The sequence below is a fragment of the Chelonoidis abingdonii genome, chromosome 11, assembly GCF_003597395.2.
Source record: "Chelonoidis abingdonii isolate Lonesome George chromosome 11, CheloAbing_2.0, whole genome shotgun sequence".
In the NCBI taxonomy this organism is placed as follows: Eukaryota; Metazoa; Chordata; order Testudines; family Testudinidae; genus Chelonoidis; species Chelonoidis abingdonii.
This window is the reverse complement of record NC_133779.1, coordinates 20,850,014-20,872,674: the sequence shown is the minus strand read 5'-3', so window position 1 is coordinate 20,872,674 and position 22,661 is coordinate 20,850,014. Positions and strand designations below refer to the sequence as shown.

At 60.6% G+C, this 22,661-nt stretch overlaps 1 protein-coding gene across 1 annotated transcript in view; it reads left to right on the top strand.

Annotated features, from left to right (window-relative positions):
- The window catches only part of LOC116822550 (uncharacterized), a 48,604-nt gene extending 33,138 nt beyond the window's left edge, over positions 1–15,466 (top strand). Inside the window, exons 15-26 of the mRNA XM_032776528.2 lie at positions 87–258; positions 738–4,060; positions 4,730–4,855; positions 5,785–5,903; positions 6,348–6,409; positions 7,260–7,409; positions 7,879–7,943; positions 8,724–8,895; positions 9,412–9,579; positions 12,121–12,233; positions 12,728–12,807; positions 14,357–15,466. Coding sequence (XP_032632419.2) covers positions 87–258; positions 738–4,060; positions 4,730–4,855; positions 5,785–5,903; positions 6,348–6,409; positions 7,260–7,409; positions 7,879–7,943; positions 8,724–8,895; positions 9,412–9,579; positions 12,121–12,233; positions 12,728–12,807; positions 14,357–14,392 — 4,586 coding nt within the window. The 3' untranslated portion in view covers positions 14,393–15,466. The remainder of the gene's footprint in view (positions 1–86; positions 259–737; positions 4,061–4,729; positions 4,856–5,784; positions 5,904–6,347; positions 6,410–7,259; positions 7,410–7,878; positions 7,944–8,723; positions 8,896–9,411; positions 9,580–12,120; positions 12,234–12,727; positions 12,808–14,356) is intronic.
- Positions 15,467–22,661: the final 7,195 nt, after the last annotated feature.

Below are 22,661 nucleotides of genomic sequence, written 5' to 3'. Positions count from 1 at the left end.
GCGTCTGCACATCCAGGGAGGAGGTGGGAGGTGGGTTGGTTTCCTGTGGTATTTACCTGCCTCGGCGTTCGCCCCCCTCTCCCTAGCGGTCTGCCAGAACGACTCCGTCATCCCCGCGGCGTACCAGAAATATTACTTCCCGCTCAACGTGAGCAACACGCTGATGTGCGTCTCCAACTGCAGCAGCCAGAGCCCCTACGGCCCCTTCTGCAAGGCAGGGGAGCAGTGCTACCTCGGGGCTCAGGGACCCCAGTGCCGGTGAGTCACACACCTTCCCAGAGGGGGCTGCTCTGCTGCTGGAGCTACCGACGTCTTCCCTCCCTGCTCCCGTATCCCGCGAGCCCATGAACTCTCCAGAGCCAGGCGGGGCAGGGGATGCTCTCCGCTCTGGGTCACGGCCGACCCCAGTGCCTCAGCATGGTGGGAATTGGGGGTGATGTGCTGAAAGAGTGGGGTGGGGGTGAGCTGTGGGGAGCAGTGTGAGAGATCTCTCCCCTGGCAGGCAGGGCTGGCACAGGGTGGCGCTAGGGGGCACAGTGGGACAGGAAGTGGGGCGGGGGGCTCAGGAGGGGTCGCTCTCCACGGGCATGCAGTGATTACCACACTGCCCCAGCACGGTGCCAGGCGGGGTTGCACTGCAGGACATGAGGCGGGTGACCCAGCAGTGGTCCACGGGAAAGGCCTGATCTGTAATTCATTACCTGAATGATGATGCCACGGTAATTTTCCTCACTTAGTGAGCCGACCACGACAGTAGCAGGGACTCAGTCAACGCCCACGGCAGCTGAGTTCACAGCAAGTGAGACAGCGCTCAGCACCGCGATTCAGCCCAGCGCAGAAACACCGAGCTCAGCCACCGCTCCGGTCCCAAACACGTCTGCGTCCCCCACAGAGAGAAGCGCACACACCAGTTCTTCAGAGACATCCACAGGAGAAAGTCTGACGACTGCTTCCCAGTCTCCTCTGACAGCATCGTCCAGTGAAAGTCCCATCAGGACGACTGTCACACAGCCAGCGGTCTCTGAATTCACCACCAATGAGACAACCGTGACATTGGTTCACCCCCATGCAACTGGTACTGAATTCACAAGTAGGGAGACTACCATGGCAAACACTCGTTCTCTTCCAATGACAGAGACATCCACACACAATGCGATAACATCTTCAGTGCACACCACAACGGAAACAAGCAACAGTGAGACAACCTCAGCCACATCCTCTCCACCGCCAACGCTGACCAGCTCTTCCACTCACAGCACCTTCCTGACTTCTGTCTCTCACACAACCCTTTCCGAACCCACCACCAATGAAATGACTCTGGCAACAACAGTTTCTGCTCCAGCTTCAACAGAATTTACCAACAGTGAGTCGTCTTTGTCAACAACACCCTCCGTGCCCACTGGGTCTGAAACATCCACAAACGAGACAGCGGCGACAAGAGCTACTCACTCCGCAGTTGTATCAACATCTTCCAGGGAGATAACAACAAGTGTCTCTCTCTCAACACTACCTGAAACTTTCACCACTGAGACAACTGTAAGGACAACGTCTCGTCCCACTACTTTTAGTGAATATACAAAAAGCGAGACTCCCATGACAACGGCCCTTCCAGTCCTGAGCACTGAATCCATATCCATGCACAGCGCTTCCAGCCCAACCTCCATGGCTGAGACCAGCACCCTCTCCAAGTCTGTCTCCATGCCCAGTGCTTCCCACCCAAGCTCTGTGACCGAGGGCAGCACCGTCCCTGAGCCCGTCTCCATGGCCAGTGCTTCAAGCCTGACCTCCACGGCCGAGACCCACAATGTCTCCGAGTCTGTTCCCTCATCCAGTGCTTCAAAGCTGACCTCTGCAGCCGAGACCCACACCATCTCCGAGTCTGTTCCCTCTTCCACTGCTTCAAGCCTGACCTCCGCATCCGAGACCAGCCCTGTCTCTCAGCCCGTCTCCACACCCAGTGGTTACAGCCCGAGCTCTGCGACCAAGACCAGCACCATGTCTGAGTCCGTCTCCACGTCCAGCCCTGCCAGCCTGACCTCTCCCGCTGAGGCCAGCACCATCACACAGCCAGTGGCCTCTGAATTCACCACCAGTGAGACAACCGTGACATTGGTTCCTCCCCATCCCACTGGTACTGAACTCACAAGTACAGACACGACCATGGCAAACTCTCCTTCTCTTCCAATGACAGAGACATCCACACGCAATGCCATAACATCTTCAGTGCACACCACAATGGAAACAAACAACAGTGAGTCAACCTCAGCCACATCCTCTCCACTGCCAACGGTGACCAGCTCTTCCACCCACAGCACCTTCTTGACTTCTGTCTCTCACACAACCCTTTCTGAAACCACCACCAATGAAACGACTCTGGCAACAGCAGTTTCTGCTCCAGCTTCAACAGAATTTACCAACCGTGAAACAACATTGTCAACAACACCCCCTGCGTCCGCTCCATCTGAAACATCTACTAGTGAGACAGCCTCAACAACAGGTACTCGCTCTCCAGTTGTAACAACATCTTCTACTGAGAGTACTAGAACGACAAATGTGTCACACACAACAGTTCCTGAATTCATTACCAGTACAGCACCCCAGATGACAACTCCTCCACATCTGACTTCTACAAAATTCACAGGCAGTGAGACTACCATGGCAACTAGTTTTCCTGTACAAACTGCAGCAAAATCTACCCATGCTGAGACCACAATATCAACAACTCTCTCTGTATCTGTTACACGTGAAATCTCTACACTGGAGACAAACTCCACAATGGCCACCTCCCAACCAGCTCTGACCACCCCTTCCACTCAGAGCCCTTCAGTGACGTCTCTCTCCCACTCAACTGGTTCTGGGTCCACCAGAAAGGAGACAACTTTGGCAAAAAGCACTGTAAAGACAACTGAGCACTATTCAACCATTTCTGAAGTCCCCACTAATGAAACAACACTCACAACAAAGCTTTCCCAGCCAACAGTTACTGAATTCACAGGGTCTTCTACACTCTCTGCGACAGCTACAGCAGAAAGCTCCACCAGTGAGACAAACTTGACAACAGTCACATCCCAGCCAACTGTAGTGACATCTTCCACAGAGAGTACCACAATGACCTCCATATCCCATACAACCATACCTGAATTCCCCACCAGTGAGAGAACCAAGGCAACTAGTCCTTCCACTATTATGACTGAATTTCCAAATAATGAGACCACCATAGCCTTAACTCCGTATATCGCAACAACAGAACTCACTCACAACCAAACGATAGTGGCAACAACTCTTTCTGCATCTGCTACAAGTGAAATCTCCACCAGTGAGACAAGCTTGACAACAGCCTCCTCTCAGCCCATTGTGTCAACATCTTCTATCGAGCGTAGCACAATGACTTCTGTGTCCCATACAACCTTACCTGAATTCACCAGCAATAAGACAACCATGACGCTGGCCCCTCTCCATCCAACTCGTACTGAATTCACAAATACTGAAAGTACAGGAGTAACAACTCTTTCTGTCCCTAACACAGAGGAATTCAGCAGCCGACAGACAACTTTGACAACAGTCTCTCCTCAGCCGACTGTGACCACATCTTCTACCGAGTCTACCATAAAGACAAAAGAGACAACCATATCCTCATCCACTGCCAACAAGACCACCCTGGTGCCAACACTTTCTTACTCAAGTCCTCCAGCATCCACCCACAATGAGACACTGCCAGTGACAACCCGTTTTGTTCCAAGTCCAACCAAATCCACCACCCATGAGAAAACGTTGGCAACGACTGTTTCTTTGCCTACCGCCGCAGGGTCCACCTCCGCCATCTCTAGCACAATGATGACTTCAGAGCCAGCCACAAGTCGAGTGTCTTCTACAAGGTCTATGGTTCCTCCTCTTTCCATCTCAACAGGCTCTTCAGCTCCCACGAGGAAACCCAGCACCGTGACCAGCCATGTCACCCAGACTCAGTCTAGCAGCACACATACTTCCATGACTGTGCCAACCAAAATCCCAGTGACCAGCAGCCATCCCGCAAACACTACTGGCACCACAACCACTGCAGGTGAGTTGTGGGTTTCTGTGGGGAACAGGGCTCAATGAGAAAGATGGGGGCAGCAGGCTGGGATTCCTAGACTCTCTTCCTGGCTCAGCCACTGACCAGCACCACGGGGCCCCGATCTCGATCGGGGCAGGTGTAGTGCCCAGCACAATGGGATCCTCATTACGGTTTGAGGCATGCAGGGGCTACTGTCACACACCAAAATAACATCATTCTCATCAGTGGCTAACTGGGATATGAAGTAAATTCTTGGCTAGAAACTTGTGGCAAACCATTACCATTTCCCATGCTCACCTCAAAGGTGGCTGCATCTCAGCGCCGGGCAAGGGGGCCCTGGGTAACCAGCTGCCCCACCCCAGAAGTGGTCACATCTCAGTGCCGGGGAAGGGGCCCTGTATAACTAGCCATGCTGCCCCAGAGGTGGCTGCATCTCAGCGCCGGGCAAGGGGTCCCTGTGTAACCAGCCGCCCTGCCCCAGAGGTGGCTACATCTCAGTGCCAGGTGAGGGGTGCCTGGGTAACCGGCCGCCCCACCCCAGAGGCCTGCAGGAAAGGGTTCCCTGTGTAACCTGCTGCCACCCTCCAAAGGTAGCCGTATCTCAGCACCGGAGGAGGGGTCCCTTTCAGGTTTATATCCTCATTCAGTCCCATTTCTCTCTTTGCTCCCCTGAAGTTCCTGCCACCACGCTGGAGCCCCTGAGGTGCCAGAACGGAGGGACGCCCCTTGAGAACCAGTGTCTCTGCCTGCCTGGTTTTACAGGAGAGCAGTGCGAAACGCTGATGAACAACGTCAACGTTGGTGAGTGGCTCTGGCCTCCCCCATCGCTCTGGGGGTCCCCACTGGACCCCGAGCCTTAGCAGCTTGCTCCCAAGAGTTTGGTTCACAAGCTCCTTCCCTGGGCTCACAGTCCCACTGGCCGCATCGGCGACCCTGGTGGCTTTACCGGGATGTTTGTCCCTGCGGCCCATGACTGACACTTGTCTCTTTTCCAACAATGTGACATGGGTGAAAAAAGGTTAATATCAACCCTGGGTGTGTGAAGGGGGAGGGGGTCGTCCTGCTCTCTTGGCGCCGGTGAACCCCCAGCTGGGGGGATGTGGCCAGCTCTGGGCACATTAGGGGCTCGGCTCCGAAACAGGTGACATGGGGGGGTCCCGTCACTGGGTTTCAGAGCAGGTTGGACAAACACAGGTGACACGGGGGGGTCCTGTCACTGGGGGGGTTTCAGAGCAGGTTGGACAAACACAGGTGACATGGGGGGGTCTCATCACTGGGGGAGTTTCAGAGCAGGTTGGACAAACACAGGTGACACGGGGGGGTCCCGTCACTGGGGGGTTTCAGAGCAGGTTGGACAAACACAGGTGACACGGGGGGGTCTCATCACTGGAGGGGTTTAGAGCAGGTTGGACAAACACAGGTGACATGGGGGGGGTCCCGTCACTGGAGGGGTTTCAGAGCAGGTTGGACAAACACAGGTGACATGGTGGGGTCCCGTCACTGGGGGTTACTGGTCCTGGCTCAGCACGGGGGGCTGGACTCAGGGTCTCTTCCAGCCCAGCAGTTCCCGGATTCTCCAATGACGTCCTACTCGGAATAGGAGCCGAACTCTGAATTACTCCCATCCCGATCTTGTGGTGTTTAAACCCAGCATGGCGAGCCCCACCGCCCCATCGCCAGCTCGTTACCACTCGGGGCTGCCAATGCTGCACGTTGTTTCCCGCTTGCAGATGTGGTGTCGGCGGAGATCAATGTCACTGTGGTGGTGACGAACATGAACTTCAGCAAAAGCATGGAGGATCCAACGTCCATGGCGTTCAAAGTGTTTGTGGAAATCTTCGTCATCCAGGTGAGGGAGATGGGGCTCAGGAGCTGCCGGGGGGGTTGGGGAGGCATGTGTGGAGCTGTGGGTGAACAGGGAACTGTGTAGTGGGGGGCAGAGATGGGGTGTGGCGTGCCGCTGAGGGGGGCGATGGCAGGGTCTGTGGAGGCAGTGCCTCATTGTATAGAGCCGCTGAGTCCCCTGGGGGCAGGGGCCCTGGTGCAATGCATTATGGGAAGGTTGGGGCTTTGGCACGTGGGGGGCGACCCATCTGCACATGGTCCCTGGGGCTGGGCTGAGCCGTGGAAGGGGAAGGAGCATCCCACTGGGTTGGGGGAGTGGAGTCTCTGCTGGGTGGGGGGCAGCTGCTGCAGCGGGGTGGGGCCGTGCAGAGCGCAAGGAAGGGGCCCGGGGCTCCGTGGAGCTGGGGGAGCACTTTGCACCCGCCGTGCTGAGCCCACTCTCTTGCAGATGGACCCGATCTACAGGCAGACGGTGCCCGGGTTCCTGCACATCGAGGTGATCCGGCTGAGGTGAGGCGCGGGACCCGGGGAGGGGGGGCGGAGGGGAAGGGTTGCCAAATTTCTAGTCGCACAAAATCAAAGAGCCCAACCCCTTCCCTGAGGCCCCACCCCTGCTCGCTCCATCCCCCCACCCTCACTCACTTTCAATGGGCTGGGGCAGGCGGTTGGGTGCAGGGGGGGCGAGGACTCCAGCTGGGGGTTTGGACTCTGCAGTGTGGCCGGTGATGAGGTGTTTGGGGTGCAGGAGGGAGGCTGGGGCTGAGGGATTTGGAGTGTGGGAGGGGGTGCCGGTTCTCGCTGGGGGTGTGAGCTCTGGTGTGGGGCTGAGGATGAGGGGCTTGGTGTGTAGGAGGGGGCTGGAGCAGGAGGTTGGGGTGCTGGAGGGGTGCGGGCTCCTGGAGGGAGTTTGGGGAGGGGAGGGCTCTGGGTTGGGGTGCAGGAGGGGTCCAGGGTGCGAGTCCCTACAGCGCTTACCACTGCTTCCAGGAAGCTGCCACCAGGTCCCTGCAGCCCCTAGGTACATGGGTGGCCAGTGAGACGCCCCACGCAGCCCCCTCCCTAAGGGCCAGCTCCACAGCTCCCATTGGCCAGGAACCCTGACCAATGGGAGCTGTGGGGGCGACGCCTGCAGGTGCGAGGGCAGGGTGTGGAGCCTCTCTGGCCACCCACGTGCCATGGGGCGGCAGGGGCCTGGTGGCCACTTCCGGGAACAGCACGGTGCCTCAGCCCCACTGCACCACCAACCGGACTTTAACGGCCTGTGCCAGTGCCGACTGGGGCTGCCAGGGTCCCCTTTCGACCGGGGGTGGGCGTCATACAATGGCCCCCTGACGGCTCTTCTCTCCTTCTCCTCCCGCAGCAATGGCAGCGTGGTGGTGGATCACCGCGTGGTCCTGAACGTGCCCTACGCCACCTATGCCAGCACCTACAGCGAGGCCGTGGCCAACGTCAGCGCTCGGCTCAACGCCACCAATTGCACCAGCGGCGCGGATGCCTCCTCTTCGGGTCTGTACCGCGCCTCGCCTGGTCAGCCGGCCCCCCTTTCGCGGGCCAAGCGCTGGCCAGCAGCTTTCTGGGTCGCCGCGAGGTGCCAGCCACCCCGCAGACCCGGCGTCTCATCCCGTCCCCACAGAGTCTGCCATGCATCCCTGTCACGTTTCCTGCATTCGTCTCGGGCTCCCAGGGGCTCCAGCCAGTCGAGGGGGTCTCCAGGGTGTTGATGACAGAGACCCCCCTTGCTACGCTGCATCTGTCATACAGACTGGCTGGCCCCTTCTCCCTGCTTGGCCTCCAGCTGAACATGCCCCCATCTCCGCAGACACGGGCCCCCCAGGACCAGCGCTAGTGGCACCCCCATAGCTCACACCCACCTGGTCCCGGAGCTCCAGCCTCGTGGCTGCTGGCCCAGCCGGGCGGAAAGTATCCGGGGTCCGTGCCCAGGGGCACGACTCACTGTCTGGACCTTCTCTTTCAGCTAGGTCACAGGAATTGTGCATCAAAGCCAACGCGACTCACGTCAACACCGTCCCCCTGAAGACAGCAGGTGAGAAGCAGCCTCAGAGAGACGGGGGTCGGGGGGTAGGTCTGTTAGGAAAACCTCCCGCCTCGGCTGTGACGTGGGTGGAGACTCCGCCACGGCCCCTGGGAAATTCATCGCCCCCTTCGTTACCAGCCCAGCTGGACTTCTGGCCCGTCGCGGGTCAGCCCGCACGCTCCAAGCGACGGCCACTTCGCCATCGGGACTAGAAAGTTGGTTCCCCTGGTAAACCAGCCCTGTTTCCAGGCTCCTGTTGTCTCACTTTGGCGTCCAGCCCTTGCGCCGTGGGCGAAGCCTATGGAGTCACGAACAGCGCAGAGCACAGACAAATGCGGATGTCAGATGCCCCCTAGTTTGCCTGTTAACGCTGACACAGGCAGCAAATTCCAAACCGATCATAGCGGGGGGGAAATGCCAGATTAGCCGGTGGAACTCACTGCCACAAGGTCTGCCTGAGGCCAAGTAGTGAAATCCCATCCCGTACAAAATGCCACGTAACTGGGGGGAACAGAACCATGCTGCACTGCGAGGAAAGGTCAAGGGGTGACATTTATACAGGGAGGACGTTCAAGAGACCCAGAACGGATGGGTCCCGCTGCCTCCAGCGGCCTGGGAAGGCCTGTATCCCCTCCTGCCAGCTCCTGGGGGCAGCCGGCGGGACCCAAAGACAGAACCGGAGCCCCGGCGTGTTTTCCTGGAGCCTTCGGGGGGGAGGGTGGTTCTGGGGTTGGGCCAGCTGGAGCCGGGGGATGCCCGTGCTGACCTGCTCCGGCCCTGTCTCCCCAGGCATCTGCCTGAACAACTTGACCATCAGCCTGTCCTACCAGAAATACTTCCTGCCTGTCAACGTCTCGGGGCACCTCATGTGCGTCTCCAACTGCAGCATCCACCACCCCGACCCCTATGCCTGCAACGGCCGGGGGTACTGCTACATCCAGCCAGGGGGACCCACCTGCTAGTGAGTGTCACCGCCTGGCGGGCGTGTGGGGAACCCGGGGGGGGCGGGGGGGGACGGAGCCCGGCTGCAGCACCTGGATGCCAAGAACCCGTGGCTGGTCCAAACACACCCTCTGGAGTGGCCAAAAATGGGGGGGGGGGTCACAGGCCTGGTCACTCCCCTCTTCAGGAGTGTTGGGCCTGAGACTCGCCACGGGGGCTGGGACCATCCCTTGCTGATGGGGTCAGCGGTCCCTTTCCCCCACTTCTGATGTCAGAACCCCCCTACCCCTGCACTAACCCTAGGCCCCTCCCTTTCCAGAGCAAGGGAGAGAACCCAGGAGTCCTGGCTCCTGGCCCCCCTGCTCTAACCCACCAGCCCCCACTCCCCTCGCAGAGCTGGGGAGAGAACCCAGGAGTCCTGGCTCCCAGCCTCCCCTGCTCTCACCCACCAGCCCCCACTCCCCTCCCAGAGCGGGGAGAGAACCCAGGCGTCCTGGCTGAATCCACTCCTGACGCTGTCCCCTTCTCTCGGCAGCTGCCAGCACTCGGACTGGTACTGGTTCACGGGCAGTCACTGCGAGCAAGTCGTGAGCAAGGTGGGCGTGGCAGTGGGGGTGGCACTTGGCCTGGCCGTGCTGCTGCTGGTGATTCTCATCCTGGCCATCTGCCTCTGCTGGCGTCAGCGCTGGAGCAGCAAGCACAGGTCTGGGGCAGGGCCCGGAGCCGGGGGGGTCTGGGGAGGCACAGTGGGGCAGGATCTAGCCCATCCCGGACAGGGGTTTGTCTGACCTGCTCTTAGAAACCTCCAGGGATGGTGATTCCACCACCTCCCTGGGCAATTTATTGCAGGGCTTAGCCACCCTGAGAGTTGGGAAGTGTTTCCTGATGTCCAACCTAAGCCCGCCTGTGACGGGCTGGTCACGGAGACACCCTTGGGAACTGCCAGCTGATGTGCTCTCTGAACAAAATGCAGGATTTCAGTGGTTCCCAGTCAGAACAGACAGAACAAAGTAAGATCCCAAGCAAAATAAAACCAAATCCTGCGAGTCTCAGGCTAATACAGGAGGAAACCGATTACAGCTCAGATCTCACCCTCAGAGTCGTTCCAATGAGCTTCTGTCACAGACCAGACGCCTTCCTAGTGTGGGCCCGATCCTTTCCCCGGTGCAGCCCTTGTTCCAGCCCACGTGGTGGCTGGGGGATTGCTCATGACTGGCCCCCCCACCTTTGTCCTGCTCCAGCCCCTCTTCTCGCTGTGGCACAAGGTGGGAATCTTTTGTCTCTCTGGGTCCCCCCTGCTAATGGAAAGGCACTGAGTCTGAGATGGGTTCCAGGTCCAGGTGACGTGGGCACATGTCCTGTGGGACCCCCAAGCCTCTATCCTTCCCGGCCTGACTCGCAGGAAGGCTTGTGAGTAAACAGAGCCACCTACAACCAATTGTCCTGGCTGATGGGAGCCATCAAGATACTAAACGCCCATTAATGGCCCCCACTTTGCACAGTTACAATAGGACCTCAGAGTCCTAGTTCATATTCCTAGTCCCAGATACAGGAGTGGCACATTCACACCAACAGGATGACCACACTCAGCAGATTACAAGCTCTGTAATGATACCTCCCAAGAGACCTTTTGCACGAAGCATGTTCCAGTTACATTATATTCACGCTCTAGCATATTTTCATACAATCATACGGAGCGCAACGTCACACCCCCTTGCTGCAATTTAATCCTCTTGCCTCTTGTCTGTCCTGCTGGGCTAAGGAGAATTATTTACCTCCGTCCTCCTCAGATAGACGTGGCTCCTGGTGTCTCTCAGTCCAAGGCAGGGTTTCTAATGCTCCGATCTAATCACCACCCTGCTGTGGGCGCCAGAACAGGCACCAGAACTTAGATTCGTGGATTTTAGTCTTTTCCCTTCCTCCCACTGCCCCAGTCAAGTGGGGAAGGATTTCACCAAAGGGAAACTGAGACACTGATTTCAGCCGTGCTCGGACTCAGGCTAGGCACAGAGGGGAAACGACCTCTCTGCCCCGACTCGATGAAATCTCAGAAAATTCCCTGAACTGAAAATCCTCCCGCGCCCCCCACCCCGAAATCTCAGTTTGGGGTATTTCAGTTTCAACCATTTTTGTTCTGTGAAACATCCCCATGAAAGGTTTGTTGGGAACTGGAAAACTGAATCCCTTTTTTGGTTCGTTGGTTTCATTTGGAAAATGGCAAACCAGGGCGGTACAATTTCAAAGCTTTTCCCCCACCCCCAGAGTCAAAAACCTCGTGGACTCGCCTGATGCTTTCCCAGGCCAAGTGTTGAGAAATGAGTGTTTTTTGAACCCCTCCCCCCCAAATCCCATTTTGTCAACCCCCCCGACCATCTGTGCTGGGAAGGACAGAGGGGTCTGGTCCTTCTGCTGAACCTAGGACTGTGTCTGCCTTGAGAACCAGGGGGGCAGGTGTGTCGAATGCAAACTCTCCCCCCCGGGGGCGATGCCAGGGGGCAGGCGGGTGTTCAGAATGATATTGCAGAGAACGGCCACATTCATCACACGGAGTAGGCGGGCGCCAGGGCTGGGGGAATGGAGGGGCCAATCTCTCCAGAGGGGGTTGGAAGACGGAGCTCGCTCAGTCTGGGCTGGGGATGGGATGGCAGAACAGGGGCTGGACATGGTGACTTGGGGGGGCCGTCTTGTCCTGTGTCTGGCTCTGGACAGGGCTGAGTGAGTGAGATTTCCTGGCCCAGGCTAGAGAGACGCTCGGACTCAGGGTCCTTCCGGGCCATGAATGTTCTGAATCTGTGACCTTTCCTTGGCCTCATCAGTGTGGCATCTGGGTGGCTCCACACAGGCACCAATAGATTTTAGTCTCTCCCTCCACCCTGCCCTCGGCAGATAGGGAAGGATTTCATAGATGGGGAAACTGAGGCATGGGAGAGGAGGGATTTGCCCTGAGCTGAGGGAGCCAGGCCCCTGAGCTGAGACTCAGGACTCCTGGGTTCTCTCCATAGTTTTGCCGCTGAGCGCATGGCTTGGGGCCAGTCTGGAAGCCGATCCCCTCTGCCGAGCTCCGTGTGCCAGGCTGGGCTGGGGTCATGCTCCAGCCAGTTTTGGAACTGGAGAATTTGAGACATTTGGGGGGATGGAAATTGGAGATGGGGATGTGGCAGCTGGCCCCCCGGAGCGCGCATCCCAGGGGCCGCGTGGGGCCAGGCCTGGGGGCTGACGGGCAGTACGGCTGCTCTCTCTGCAGCGTGGAGGACCTGGAGGAGAACCAGGAGAAGTGGTACAGCAACGAGGAGTGGGAGTGGAACGCGCCCCGCCAGGGAATCGCTGCCAGCACCCCGTCCGCCCCCAGCTGGACAGGTAACCTCCCAGGTGCGTAGCCACATTCCCCGGCTCCAGGCCCCAGTGAGCCAAGCTGACCTCAGCCTCCCCTCCCCACTCTGGGGTCCTGCTGGCCTGGCTCCCTCGTGCTCCACGGGGAGCTGGGAGAGGGTCTGGGTGGAAGGGGGCTGCCTGGGAGGGGGGGTTCAGCTGCCACCTCTGAGGCATAAAGAACTGGGGGAGCCTGAGCTCAGGGTACTGGCCAGGTGCAGCGGGCGCCCGGCCGGACAGATGTGCCGGAGCTGGTGCTGCCAGAAAGGGTTGACCCTGGGGCAGCCTTAGCTGGGGGGTGGGGGGCTGGGGAAGGGAGGGGTGGAATGGGGGCAGGAGAGGGGGCATGGCAGGGTGGGGTCAGGGGACCAGGGTGCAGTGAGAGGGGCAGGAGGGCTGGGACAGCAGAGGGTGGAGGAAACTCGCCCCCACCCCCCAAATGGTAACTGCTGACCCCGTTCCAGTTCCGGGGCCTCTTGCAGAGAGTGAGGGCGGCAGCGGCAGCCACAGAGTCTCCTCGTCCTTCCGGCCTTCACTGGACAAAGTGGACACGTCCCTGCAGGTACTTGGCCAGCGGCAGAGCTGGAGGGGACGGCAGGGCTGGGCTGCGGGTCGGGAGTGAGGGGCACTGGCAGGGCTGGGGGGCAGGGATGGTGGGGGCTCTGGGTCGGGTTGCCAACTTTCTAATCACACAAACCCCGAACACCCTAGGCCCCGCCCCTTCCCAGAAGGCCCCCCCCACTCACTACATCCCCTTCGCCTTGTGCTCGCTCTTCCCCTCTCCCCTTCATTCACTTTCACTGGGCTGGGGCATGGGAGTTGTGGTGTGGAAGGGAGTGCGGGCTCTGGGGTGGGGCCGTGGATGAGGGGTGTAGGGTGCAGAGGGAGCTCCAGGCTGGGGTGGGCAGAGGGGTTCAGGGTGTGAGAGGGGTTGGGCTGAGGCAGTGGTTGGGGCACAGGGGAGGTGAGGCTCCAGTTGGGGGTGCAGGCTTGGGGTGGGGCTGGGGATGAGCGGTTTGGGGTGCAGGAGGGGCTCTGGGTTGGGGGGGGCTCAGGGCAGGCTTCTGGTTGGTGACACAGTGGGGGGCTAAGGTGAGCTTTCCTGGCCTGTCCGGACTCCGCACTGCGCCTTGGAAGTGGCCAGCAGCAGGTCCCTGCCTAGGCCAGAGAGCGTGGTGGGGCGGCTCTGCATGCTGCTCTTACCTGCAGGCACCGCCCCCGCGCAGCTCCCACTGGCTGCGTTTCTGGGCCAATGGAGGGTGGAGCCATGCTCAGGGTGGGGGCTGGCCACTTCTGGGTGCAGCGTGGGGCCAGGAGATGTAGGGTGCTGACGGAGCTGCCAGGGTCCCTTTCCGACCAGGTGTTCCGGTTCGAAAACAGGACCCCGGTCACCCTACCTGTGGGTCAGGAGTGAGGGGCGTTGGGCTTCTCTGCATCGCTTGCCCCAGGCTGGCTGTGCTCCCCAGCCAGGGGTGGTGGTTGTAGGGGCCTATGGGTGTCCGGACTCCAGCAAATTCAGGGCCCGGGGGGCCCTGGCTCCACTGATGTTCGGGGCTGGGTCTCTCCCCTGCCTGCTGCCCCAGCAACTCACCCACAGCTATCCCCCAGCCCAGTCTGCTTCCCCACGCGTCCCTGCTGCCGCTGGGCAGTGGGCATCTGTCCCCTGAAGCTTATCCTGGCTGGACCCCTGAGCAGAAGCCTGGGGGGGCTTGGGTGAGTATCATGCTGGGGGCCAGGGAGGGGGCTCCCTGCCCCTCGTTCACTGCTGCCAGCAAGGAGAGGGTTGGGGGAGTCTCCTCTCTGGCCCCTACTCCAGCCCCAGGGAAGCCTGCCTGCTGCACCCCAAACTCCTTATCTCCAGCCCCGTGGCCCCATGTCCCGCATCCCAACTCCCTGTCCAGCGCAGAGCCCGCACCCAGCACCACCAACCCCTTCCTGCACCCAAACTCCTGTCCTGGCCAGGGGCCCGCACTCACCAAACCCTCTCCTAGATCCCGCACCAGCACCCAATCCCCTTCCAGCGCTGAGGCAGGTGTGGGTGGGGTGGGGGGAGTGACTTGGCCCGTTCTGGGCACCTCCAGAAATGACACAACTTGCTGCCCCTTCCTCAGACCCAAATTGCCCGGCCCCAGGTGACCCGGATCTGAGTCCCAGCGGCTGCTCTGGCCCATGCCATCCAGGACCGATCCAGCGGCCGCGCTGTCGGAGGAGGCTGCTCCTGGGGACTGCGCCCATCAGACCTGCAGAGCTGAGGCCGGGGGCCTAGGCCAGATGTGAACCTGGAGGCCGCCACCAGGCCAGTGACTCTCTGCTGCCGACACCCCCCACCCCCCCCATGGGGCAGGACGTGGCAGCTACTGCTGAGGCTCAGGGGACGGTCAGGCATGGACCGGCCGGGATTGGGACCGTGCTGCCGGCGGTGGCGGTGGGACACTGGGCTCTGGGCCATGGTAGCATCCCCAGCTCTGCCCATGTCTGGGGGGGTCCGTTCCTCTTTGGCAGCCCGGTGCCAGGGGCGGGTGGGGCTTTCCCAGGCCCCGGCTGCCCGCGCTGAGCTTTGCACAGCGGGTTCAGCAGATGCTTTGTCGAAGAGAAAGAACGGGCAGGTCAGGGAGGTGCTGGCTGGCACCAGGCCCCTCCGCTGGTGATTTCCAGGAGCGGGGGGTTGTTTACTTCCAATTGTTCCCTTTGCCCTGAGCAAACGGGCGGGACGGGGGTAAGGGAAAAGGAGGCTCCGTTCCCAAGGGGTGCCACAGTGAGGCCAGAGGACCCAGGCGTCCGGGGGAAGGCAGGGCGGCCCGTTTCCAGCTGGGAGGGGTTCTCAGTGAAGACCGGGGACCCAGGTGTCCGGGGGAAGGCAGGACGTCCCGTTTCCAGCTGGGAGGGGTTCTCAGTGAAGACAGGGGACCCAGGCGTCCGGGGGAAGGCAGGACGGCCCGTTTCCAGCTGGGAGGGGGTTCTCAGTGAAGACAGGGGACCCAGGCGTCCAGGGGAAGAAGCCACGCTGGAGCATTGGCCAGGTCCATTGCTCAGCGGGTGGGGGGCGCCCCTGGATCAGCTCTCCTCACCCCCGGGTGGGGGCTGCCTCTCCTCATGACAGACCCCCCCCAAGACAGGCCTCTCCCCCCAGATTTTTCTCCCCAAAGCCCCTGGGGACTGAAATAATGTAAGAAATGTAACCCTGCCGCTGTGATTCTCGGAGGGGAAATAAAGCGGTGAGATAACGCCAGGCGTGAGCGGGTTTCCTTGCCTGGGGGGGTGTTGTTTTGAAAATGGGGCACTCGTTACCTAAGGCTCCCTAGTGAGGAGCTGTGTCTCCAGCCGTGCCCTCCCCCCGCAGGACATCTGGACAGGAAGTCTGAACCTCCCCAAATTCAGAGCAGACCCTGGGGGTGAGAGCAGTGTCCCATCCCCCAGATCTGGCTCATGTCTGCGCTTCGTACCACCCCACCGGGGAGGATGGGGGTGTCTGGCGGCTGCTCGGGCTGCCACGGGGGCGTCTCTGTCTAAGGACCTGGGCGGGGATGGGTCAGCCCCAATCTGCCCAGCCCGGGGCTGGCTTGTGCCAGCTGGTGACGCGGTGCCCAAACAGCTGAGCAGGCTCCACGTGGCCCTGCTATCGCAGCACGTGACAGCCGAGCCAAACGGCGTCAGGGCAGATAGCGGCAGCAGGGCCCGAGCCCAGGGCTGAGTCATGTGAAAAACAAACTTGTAGAGAAGGGGGTGAGGGAGGAGGCGCAGGCAGAGGGCGCGACACAAAGGCAAACACTGGAGTGAATAGCCGCCAGCACACCGACATGCCAGCTTGGCACGGTCCCCCTGGCCGCTCCACCGCTCCGCACCCACTTGCGGTGCATTCCCAGGGCTCTGCCCCGCCTGAAGACTGGCAGGGAGCCAGCGTTGTGCCGATATTTAATGCAGATGAATGGGCCAAATATCTGGCAAGATACCAGAGCGGCTGATGTGGGACCTGGTTCGTCCCGAATGAGGGGGGGTGGGTGTAGTTAAGGGTTTCTGGAGGACGGAGTCCGGCAGATTAGCCGGCTCTCCAGGGCCAATGGGATGACAAATGCTAAAGAGAATTGCATTGACGTCAGAGACCTGTGCTCCCGGGCGGTGCCGGCCTTGGCACCGCCTGGCAGGTTGCGAAATGAAACTAGGATGACGGAGAAGTAACCAGGCCCCCGCGTGCTGGGTTAGGGGTTGGCTAGAACTGTCGAGGGGCAGTGGTGGGGCCCGTGGGACTTGTCCCTGGGCTGGTTCCCGTTTTTATCGATCAACTGGAAGTGGGCGGTGGGCGGCATCCGACCCCGCCCGGAGCCCTTCTGGGAGATGCTTTAATCGAGCGCGAGTGATTGGGTGCGGCCCGGTGGGGGAGCCAGGTGAATTCTCCGGTTGGGTCTACAAAAACCCAAGCGCGAACCCCCGCCGTCCCCCGGTTCGAGTGGTTCTCTGTTAGAAACCAGTTTGACGCCCAGTTCTCGTGCCTGCCCTGGAGGCGCCTGCGTGATGTCAGAGGCCGGGATCCGATCTGGCCTCTGTCTGCCACCTTCCCCGGTGGCAATGGGGCAGGTCCAGGCAGCGTGCGATGGACGGAGCAGCCCAGCCGCTCTGATGCCCCCGTGAGCCGGGTTTGAACCTGGGTCCCTCCAAGGAGGGAGTCTGTTAGCTGGCGGCAGTAGTAAGGCTCTTATCCCGACCCCGGTCTCCGCAGGAGGGAAGGGATAACGAAAGCGCCAGAGCGGGCAGCAGTAGCAGGGCCGTTCTCTCCTGCCCGCTGGGTGTGCCCCGAGGGGGCTGGACTTTGAGCCCGGGCGAGGCTGGCAAAGTGCCTGAAGATGGCCGAGAAGACGCTCCTGCCCCACCTTGCCCACCTGGAAGCAGGATCCTCGTGTGGCAGACCTTGGACTGGTTTACGACGGCCCCGTGCGGTGCTGATAACCCAGCTGCTGATAAGGGGCCTTGCTGTTCCCCAGCCGTAACCGGGACCGAGAACTGGCCAGGGTTCAGTGTCTTTATGGCGGCTGAATGAGGGTTGTGTCGGCCCCCTCCCTCCCCGCTGCGATGACAACAGCCCCAGAAACGCATCCCGTGTCAACAGTGCTAATTGCGGTGCAAAGATCCGTGGGGCCGGCGGCTGGATTGTCCTGAACTTTTCGTCCTGGGAGCCCCTTGCAACATGGAGGCTCCAAGCCAGGCAGAGCGCCCCACCCCGCCCGCATCACCGTCCCGTCCCACGCACCTGGGGCCTGATCTCAGCTGGGTCTGGGCAGTGCCCGGCCCCGATCTCGGCTGGGTCTGGGCAGTGCCTGGTGTGACGGGGCCCTGATCTCAGCTGGGTCTGGGTGGCGCCCAGCCTGACGGGACCCTGATCTCGCCTGGGTCTGGCCGGCACCCGGCCCAACGGGGCCCCAATCTCAGCTGGGTCTGGACGGTGCCTGGCCCGACAGGGCCCTGATCTCAGCTGGGTCTGGGCAGCGCCCAGCCTGACCGGGCCCCGATCTCGCCTGGGTCTGGGTGGCACCCAGCCCGACGGGACCCTGATCTCGGCTGGGTCTGGACGGTGCCCGGCCCGACGGGGCCCCGATCTCGCCTGGGTCTGGCTGGTGCCCAGCCCGACGGGGCCCCAATCTCGGCTGGGTCTGGACGGTGCTTGGCCCGACGGGGCCCCGATCTCAGCTGGGTCGGGGCAGCGCCCAGCCTGACGAGGCCCTGATCTCGGCTGGGTCTGGGCGGCGCCCAGCCCGACGGGGCCCCCATCTCGGCTGGGTCTGGCCAGCACCTGGCCTGACGGGGCCCCGATCTTGGCCAGGTCTGGGTGGCACCCAGCCCGATGGGGCCCCGACCTTGGCTGGGTCTGGACGGTCCCCGGCCCGACGGGGCCCTGATCTCGCCTGGGTCTGGCCGGCGCCCAGCCCAACGGGGCCCCAATCTCGGCTGGGTCTGGATGGTGCCTAGCCCAACGGGGCCCCGATCTCAGCTGGGTCTGGGCAGCGCCTGGCCTGACGGGGCCCTGATCTCAGCTGGGTCTGGGCTGCACCCGGCCTGACGGGGCCCCAATCTTGGCTGGGTCTGGACGGTGCCCGGCCCGACGGGGCCCCGATCTTGCCTGGGTCTGGCTGGCGCCCGGCCCGATGGGGCCCCAATCTCAGCTGGGTCTGGGCAGCGCCCAGCCTGACGGGGCCCTGATCTCAGCTGGGTCTGGGTGGCGCCCGGCCTGACGGGGCCCCAATCTCGGCTGGGAAGGTGGGTGGAGCAGAGCCGAGGGTTCACGGCTGCCAGCTGGCATCCTGCAATCAGCGTTTGTGTCCCATTACGGTGCAATGATCTGTCCTAGCAGTCGTGCCCAGATGGCAGACCGAGCCCGTGTGGTGGCGGGTGCATTCCTCCCTCCCCCGGCGAGGAATAATCTCTGCTCAGCCCTGAAGGGCTCACTCATGTCATGCTTCAACTCCTCCTCCTGCCCAGGCACCGAGTCTGCCCCTTTTCCCGGTGTGTTCATCCTTAGAGAGGGTCAAAGAGTGGCCGGCTAAACACCTCTTGGGTTCATTTGGGAGTTTCAAAAGGGAACACAGGCGCTTCGGAACAGGTGGTGTGTAATTGTCCCAGGTTGCTGGGTGGGGGCTCGAGCAGGTTTTGGGTGCTATTGTTGAAAGGGAACCCTAGATCCTGAACCCGGCCCTTCTTGCTGCCGGCTCCACCTGGCAGAAGAGTTACACCTAGAAGCCTAAATTTGGCCTCCAGGACATCTCTCCTACCCTTCCCTATGTCACTGGTACCAACATGTACCACGACCACCGGCTCCTTGCCAGCACTACACACACGTCGGTTTAGATGTCTCAAGAGATCCACAACCTTCGCACGAGACAGGCAAGTCACCATGTGGTTCTCCCGGTCCTCGCAAACCCAGCTACCTACCTTTCTAATGATCGAATCTCCCATTAACTAACACCTCTCACTTCCTAATAGCTGGGGTTCCCAACACACCCCAAGCCCCAGCACCGCTAAACATCACAGAGTATAAAGCCAAAGAGATCCTGGGCTGAATTAACTCCACTTCAGCAGGTCGGTGTCAAACCAGCCCTGCTCCATTTCAAGATTGCCAGCAATGGAGCATCCGCCAGACCCCTTGGGAAACTGTCTTAAGGGGTATGTAGCGAGGCGGTGTGGCTCCCCTCCTCCACAGGGAGGGTTGAGCCCCGTCAATCAGCCCCCAGGGCGGAACCGCTGGGCGGAAGTCCCGCCCCTCAAAGGGTCAGGCGGCGACCCGGAAGGATAAAAGCCGGGCCCCATCCTTCAGTCAGGCCCCAGCCACCGCCGGGAGCAGACGTGCCTGCCGGCTCTCATCATTGGGAGGCTGCTGAGGCCTGAGGCCGGTACTAGGAGCTGCCAGAGCTACCCCGCGCCCCCTACGATGAGGAGCCACCAGAGCTACCCCGCGCCCACTACGACGAGGAGCCGCCAGAGCTACCCCGCTCCCACTACGACGAGGAGCCGCCAGAGCTACCCCGCGCCGCTACGACGAGGAGCCGCCAGAGCTACCCCGCGCCGCTACGACGAGGAGCCGCCAGAGCTACCCCGCGCCCACTACAACGAGGAGCTGGCAGAGCTACCGAGCTACCCCACTGCCGCTACGACGAGGAGCCGCCAGAGCTACCCTGTAGCTGCTACGACGAGGAGCCGCCAGAGCTATCCCGCGCCCACTACAACGAGGAGCTGCCAGAGCTACCGAGCTACCCCACTGCCGCTACGACGAGGAGCCGCCAGAGCTACCCTGTAGCTGCTACGACGAGGAGCCGCCAGAGCTACCCCGCGCCCACTACGACGAGGAGCCGCCAGAGCTACCGAGCTACCCCACTGCCGCTACGACGAGGAGCCGCCAGAGCTACCGAGCTACCCCACTGCTGCTACGACGAGGAGCCGCCAGAGCTACCCCGCGCCCACTACGACGAGGAGCCGCCAGAGCTACCCCGCAGCCGCTACGACGAGGAGCCGCCAGAGCTACCCCGCGCCCACTACGACGAGGAGCCGCCAGAGCTACCCCGCGCCCACTACGACGAGGAGCCGCCAGAGCTACCCCGCGCCCACTACGACGAGGAGCTGCCAGAGCTACCCCGTCCCTGCTTCGGCCCCGAGGAGCCGTCGGACCAGACCTGGGCCGCCCTCCCTGAGGTATTCCCGGACCTACCACCCAGCCCTGAATGGGATGAGCCCATGGTGCTGGGCGACCCTGCGGACCAGGTAGGAAACGAGGGGGGAATTGGAAGTAGCCCGGGGGCAGCTGACTACAGTCAGGCTGTAGAGGGCCACGAGCCTATGGCCGTGTGTGTCGGTCAGGATCCCCACTGATCGCTCTGTCGGTGTGTTTCCGTCTGGATCCCCACTGACTGCCACTAGCGGCGACAGCTGCTACTAGGGCCCCGGGCTGGAACGCAAAGGAGTGGGTGGGCCTGCGTTCCCCCTGCCACCCGTAGCCGGCTGGCAGAATCCCCTTCACGCTGACCTAAGGAGACCAGTGTGGTTTTCACTGCTCTGCCCTGCTCCACAAGGGCTAGAGCTCTTTGTATTGTGTTTGTTGGGGCCCGCCTGCATCAAAGGTTGGGCCCCGTTGCCTTTGCCTGTGCTCAGTCCTCTCCATAGGGACCGAACTTCCCCGGACGGTGGGCCGCGAGTCCAAGGGACCGGACCCTCAGAGGACAGAACGAGGCCGGTGTGGCTCCCCTCCTCCACAGGGAGGGTTGAGCCCCGGCAACCCTCATCACAGGTAATTAGCCTCTATGATAAAAATTTGCACTTTATTTCTAATTTGGTGGGTTTTTTTCATCTTGCTTCAACATGAGGCCAATGGCTCTTGCTCGATCCTTTTCCTCCTGCCTCAAACAGATCCTCCACTTGCCAATTCCTCCGGCAAGTCACCCCATTTTTGCAGCAAAAACATTGGACACGAGTTTGCCCACTGGTCTGTTCCCGGCCCACTCAAATCCTTGGTGTTCAGACAATGGAAAGAGGGTTGGAGTAAAAGTTTCTCGCTTTCTAATTGTAGCTTCCCCAGCATTTCACAGTCCTCAGCGCTAACATTCCTGCCTCCTGAGTTGGTTTTCCCAGGATTTCATTGCAAACCAGGTAAATCTTGGTGCTTGTTCACATGGGCAGCAGATATCCCCGGCCAGGTGTGGCCCGTCCGCACTCTGCCCCCAGTTCCCCTCCTGCTTCCCACACTGAGAGCAGCTCTGTCCCTGTGCCATGGCCCCAGCTGGTGCAGGGGCCGCGTTGTCAAGCCTTCTGGTGCTCCGGGGCTGGAGGGGATGGAGCCGCTCTCTGGGGCTGGGGCCATGCTGCCCGACCTCCCGACGCTCTGGGGCTGGAGGGGATGGGGCTGTGCTCTGGGGCTGGGAGAGTCGGGGCCCTGCACCCCTCATCCTGGGACTCACAGTGACGCTCAGCCAGCCAGTAAAACAGAAGGTTTATTGGACAACAGGAATGAAGGACACAGCAGAGCTTGTAGGCACAGCCAGGACCCCCAATCAAGTCCTTCTGGGGTTCAGGGAGCTTAGACCCCAGCTTGGGGTTCCCTGCGCTGCACCACCCAGCCCAAACTGAAACCAAAAATCCCCCCAGCAGCACTCTCCTCACTCCCCTCTCTCCTCCCTTTGTTCAGTCTCGGGGGCAGGTGTGAATTCTCCCAACCCCTCTCCTGGCTCAGGTTACAGCTCAGGTAGCTTCCTTCTCATCCCCAATGTAACTGCCCTGCAACATTCCCAGGTCAAACCCGCTCCCTGCTCCGTCACAACTCTGCGAGTGACGCAGCTTGAAAGTGAAAGGTGGACGCGAAACTGGGGCCTTTGGAGAAGCCAGCAGGGGAAAGTCGAGATAAGGAGACGATTTGTGCTATGGGCACCTGTCTTGGCTACTTCCTATTGTATCGATCAGTCTGTCTGTCTGTCTGTGCCCATCCATCACCTCTATCTGTGACGTTGCCCTCCATTTGATTACATGAAAATATGCTAATGGGTGTGAATATAATGTAACGGGAATATGCTTCATCCAAACGGTCTCTTGTAAGGACAAATGCAAAGTTCTCCACTTAGAAAGGAACAATCAGTTGCACACATACAAACCGGGAAATGACTGCCTAGGAATGAGAACTGCAGAACAGGATCTGGGGGTCAGAGTGGGTCACGAGATCAATGAGAGTCAACAGTGTGACGCTGTTGCAAAAAAAGCCAACTTCCTTCTGGGATGTATTAGGAGGCGTGTTGTAAGCAAGACACGAGAAGTCATTCTTCCTCTCTGCTCTGTGCTGATTAGGCCTCAGCTGGAGTTTGTGTCCAGATCTGGGTGCCACATTGCAGGAAAGATGTGGACAAATGGAGAGTCCAGAGAAGATCAACAAAAATGATGACAGATCTAGAAAAC